At 58.9% G+C, this 4,653-nt stretch overlaps 1 protein-coding gene and 1 long non-coding RNA gene across 5 annotated transcripts in view; one reads left to right on the top strand and one right to left on the bottom strand.

Moving 5' to 3' along the window:
* Positions 1–372, top strand: part of LOC116555808 — a 600-nt gene extending 228 nt beyond the window's left edge. The window contains exon 2 of the long non-coding RNA XR_004270686.1: positions 172–372. This is a non-coding gene — a long non-coding RNA (uncharacterized LOC116555808). The remainder of the gene's footprint in view (positions 1–171) is intronic.
* Positions 373–1,334: 962 nt separating this feature from the next.
* Positions 1,335–4,653, bottom strand: part of DEF8 (differentially expressed in FDCP 8 homolog) — a 25,587-nt gene continuing 22,268 nt past the window's right edge. For 3 of the 4 annotated variants that reach the window (XM_032284785.1, XM_032284782.1, XM_032284784.1), the window contains exons 10-12: positions 4,226–4,366; positions 3,964–4,073; positions 1,335–2,743 (exon numbers count right to left, since the gene is read on the bottom strand). In XM_032284785.1, the coding sequence (XP_032140676.1) occupies positions 2,641–2,743; positions 3,964–4,073; positions 4,226–4,366 (354 nt within the window). In that variant the 3' untranslated portion in view covers positions 1,335–2,640. The remainder of the gene's footprint in view (positions 2,744–3,963; positions 4,074–4,225; positions 4,367–4,653) is intronic. The other variant, XM_032284783.1, reaches the window with a different exon arrangement.

Below are 4,653 nucleotides of genomic sequence, written 5' to 3'. Positions count from 1 at the left end.
ACCACCAAGGTACTCGCCAACCAATCAGCACGTCTGTGACACCACCACAGGTACTCTCCAAGCAATCAGCACGTCTGTGACACCACCACAGTACTCTCCAACCAATCAGCACGTCTGTGACACCACCACAGTACTCTCCAACCAATCAGCACGTCTGTGACACCACCACAGGTACTCTCCAACCAATCAGCATATCTGTGACACCACCACAGTACTCTCCAACCAATCAGCACGTCTGTGACACCACCACAGTACTCTCCAACCAATCAGCACGTCTGTGACACCACCACAGGTACTCGCCAAGCAATCAGCACGTCTGTGACACCACCACAGGTACTCTCCAACCAATCAGCACGTCTGTGACACCACCACGGTACTCTCCAACCAATCAGCACGTCTGTGACACCACCAAGGTACTCTCCAACCAATCAGCACGTCTGTGACACCACCACAGGTACTCTCCAACCAATCAGCACGTCTGTGACACCACCACAGTACTCTCCAACCAATCAGCACATGTTACTTCACCCCGCACCAGATTACATTCAACCACACCGGAAGGAAAAGGCCGTTTTCCCTAAGCCTGCAATTGACTTGTACGTCGACAAAGCAGTTTCTCTCCTCTGTCCCCAATCCACCACACACCGCAGGCTAAAGGACATCTATTTAATGCGACAGTGACAGCAGCGTTGTTACAGGCCAGCTGGGTCCCACGCTGTGGCCTCGCTGGGCTCTTCCTGCTGTGCTGGGACTCAGAGACACCCACACGTGACTGTTTAGAGGCTGTGTCACCCAGAACGGGCAGGTCGGGAGATGCTGGGTGGGAGGTTAAAAAAAAAAAGGCCCAACCCTTTGTCCAGCAAACGCCAGCGCAGGTTTTCCGTGGACACAGTGATCTGTAACTCGAACGCTGGGATGCCGAGTACTCGTATTTCGGAGTGGCTGATATCCATACGACAGAAACGTGACGCAGTCGTGAGGCGTGTGCAGACCGAGGGGTGCCGGGAAACAGCACTTGGCCTCTCACTCCCTCCTCGGCCCCAAAGAGGAAGGGGAAGCCAGACGGGAGCCCAACCTCACATCACACTCTCTGAGGGACTCCAGCATGTTCCCTGCTCACTGTTCCTCCTGAGGTAGGTCAGTACCCCTGCCCCCATTTTCCAGATGGGGAAACTGAGGCAGGGCAGACAGTAAGAACCTTGCCTAAAGCCACCACAGTGGGGAGAGGACACCAGCCCCTTCCTGATGGCGGAGGGGACAGAGGAGGCTCACTGAATGAGCCCTTGAGCTGGGCGGCCTTTCTGCTGGCTAGGGTGGCTTCTCTTGGGCTTTCTGGTCAAAGGGGACACCGACCAAGCCTTGATATTCGCTGTCCTCTGCCCACCATGTGTACCAGCAGCCAAGCACGGTCCAGGGTGTGGGACCCATGTAACCCCTCACCCTCTGCTCCCCGAAAAGGACAGACAGGAGCACCCCCACTTCCCAGGGCAGAAGGCTGGGAAGCCACATACCAAAATGTCCTCTCCCAAGGCCCCTCATGGACCACAGGGTCTGTAAAGTGCACACAGCAAAACCAAGTGTCCCCACACCCAGGGCTCCCCTGCTGTCCGGGGCCTCTGTCCTGCGGCGTGAGGGGCCTCCCACACCCCCCTCCCTGATCTTCCTGAATGGGCTCAGCCAAGCAAATATTCTCAGCTCTTGACCTCAGGCCCCCAAGAAAAGGCCCCTGGCCGGTCGTTTCCAAGCTACCCAGAGCTCGTCACAGGCAGCAGGACACAGCTCCTCCAGGCAGATTTGGTTCCAAGAAATGCCACAAGGAACCCCTGTAGGGTCCCACTGTCTAACCTGGAACCTCCTTCAGGCGCAGTCCCTGCTCCACACCTGGAGGCCAGGACATCCTCCTCAGACGGACCCACGGCCTCCCAGCTTAGAGCACCAGCAAAGGTGGGCTGAGCCAAGGCAGGAGCACCCAGCAGGGAAAAGCTCCATGGCCCGCTCCCCTGCCGTTGTACAGAAACAACAGGTGACCCACTGGGCTGACCCCGCAGTGAGGCCTTAGACCCTCAGGCCCCAGGTAGAGGTGGGTCTACAGGTGACAGCTGTGAACAGCCCCAGCTGGGGACAACCAGAAGCCCCAAGAAGGTACGTGGCTGGACAGGATGGAGCCTCCAGGCAGAGCGGAAACCCACTGCCTGGGAAACTCGGCCCTGGGCTGGGTGGTGCACCCTCACGCCTCCTCAGAAGCCCTCTTGGGGTCTTGGCCTGACGAGTTTCCAGGGTGCCCCGGACGGGAGCTGCGAAATCTCTAGGGCCCAGGTGCCCTGGTCCAGGGGTGTGGAGGGCTCTGTGCCACGAGGGAGGTGAGATGTCCCCCAGCTCCCTGCCCAGGGAGTCCTGCACTGGGGAAGGCTGGGGGCCACGTAAGGACCCCTCACAGGAGTGCAGGCAGGCGTGGCCGCCCCGAGTCCCCGCACGCACGTGGGAGACCACAGTCCTTGACAATGCCCAGCCACTCTGGCCCCGCAGGGGCGAAGGGGTCCTGGGGCCGCACCCCAGGGGTCTCCAGAGCAGAACAAACGACTTGACATTGTCGGGTGGGTCCCGGTGGCCCAGGCGGGTGCCCGGCACTCCTCCTCAGCCCTAGGCCTCCACGTCAGCACCTGACTCCTGGAAGAGTGACTGCTTCCTCAGGCTGAGCCGGGCACACTTGGGGCACGTGGTGGAGTTGTCGTAGTAGCAGTCCCTGGGGGCAAGAACAGGTTGGGGCTTTTGGCACAGGAGACGCCAGCACTGACCCCACACGCGTGCTAGGTCAGCTCTCATCATCCCTCTACAGCCATTACCAAAGGCCACAATCAGGCTCCACACCAGGTGACTGACTGTGGTCGTGTGCAGAGCGCCCACCGGCGTGCAGAGGCGGACCTCTGGGGGTCCTCACGTTACCGCTGTCGGCGACCACACAGGTTCACTTCACACAGCTGAGGGGCGGAGCTAGGTGGCCACGCCAGCCTCAGCACCCTTCCTCATGATCCCCCGTTCCTATCCCAGGGTGCCTGGCACCTGCCTTGGCTCCTAAACTGTGCCCTGGGGCACTGCAGCTGAGTTCAAACTTTTAAACAGAACATGGCAGTGACGGGCATCTGTGAGACCTCGGGCACACTACCAGCTGACGGAGTTCAGCCTCAACCTCTGTGTGACACCATAGCGCTGCAGAGCCGGGATTTCAGCAGTTACTACGGAAAATAGCAAATTCCAGACAAAAATCAGGGGACAGAAACTGGGGGGAGGGGAGCGTTCCATCCGATTCCACATCTGGAAGACGTGTGGAGCCCAAAACCTGCATACACATCACCAGTGAGTCATCACACTTACTCAAGCATGAAATTAAAATGTTTTTCTTCTAATTTGTGTGTACTAGTTTTCCAAACGGCCACTAAATCTTTAGGACATAAATACTTACAAAGTTGTTTGAACATAAATAATTTTCCCTGTGGCTCTAGTGGCTAGGAAAAGAGAGCCTACGTACTTTTAGTAAGTAAAAGTGTTAGGAGTTTCCTTTGGCTTAGGAACACTTTGAAAAAATTACCATGACATTAAACCACAAAGTTTGGGAATCTCTAGCCTACACTAACCCTCAAAATGTGACTTCAATCCTAGTGCTGAGAGGAAGCAGCTGGGAGGCCGGGAACACGTCCGGGGTGGAGCTGGGGCTGCCGGGGCTGGTGCGGGAGGGCCTGGGAAGGAGCAGCCCCCCAGCCCCCAGGTGCTGTCCTGAGGGGACTTCTCACTCTGTCACAGACATCACAGTCTGACTCAGTATCTCAGGGTCAGCAAAGATCCATCTCCCTCTCTCTAGGGCACCAGTGCCATCTCCCATGGCGTCCTGCATACCTGAGGCCAGGGGTGGCTCCTGGAGGACAGGGCAGAGCCCCACCCCAAGTGCAGGGCCCCAGCCACACCCACCTGTGGAAGACGGCGGAGCAGTCGGTGCACACAGACGTGTGGCTGTCGAAGGGGAACAGCACGTCGCCCTCTCTGCAGAGCTCACACACGAAGCCCTTGGCCTGGCACCGCTGGGGGGACAGTGTGGTGTTGGCACACGGGAACATCAGTGCCAGCTCCTCTGGGCACTCCAGGCCAGGGACATGCCAGGCTGGGGGGTGTCTCCTGCAAACCCCCCTCAGGGCTGGGGCTGGGGGAACGCAGCCCTCAGGCAGAGGCCCACCTCGCAGTCCAGCTTGATGTGCTTGGCGAAGAGCGTGTGGATCTCGGTGAGCGAGCAGCCCAGGCGGCCAGCATGCACATCCAGGAGGTCCTGGACAGAGTACATCTCGTCGTTCTCCACAAAATGCTGCCGATCCTGGAGCTGCCAAGTCCCAGCAGCGGTGACCCCCTGCGCCGGGGAAGGCCCTGCCCACTGCCCACACGTGGTCACACCAGTGATCAGGGCCCGGTGCTCACAGAGAAACGAGCTACAGAAGGGTCTAGGCCCCAGGAGTAGAAACCAGGAGCAGCAGGAAGCCAACAAGGGAAGACGGACCAGAGCCACATTTCCTGACCCGTGTAGACCCCGCCCTCCACTCCGGATGCAGCCCTCCAGCCACATTGCACCCCCCACCCGTGTAGACCCCGCCCTCCACTCCCAATGCAGCC

This window comes from Sapajus apella, unplaced genomic scaffold, assembly GCF_009761245.1.
Source record: "Sapajus apella isolate SASKATOON/1434 unplaced genomic scaffold, GSC_monkey_1.0 scaffold15, whole genome shotgun sequence".
Lineage (NCBI taxonomy): Eukaryota > Metazoa > Chordata > Mammalia > Primates > Cebidae > Sapajus > Sapajus apella.
This window is presented reverse-complemented; position numbering and strand designations above follow the sequence as displayed.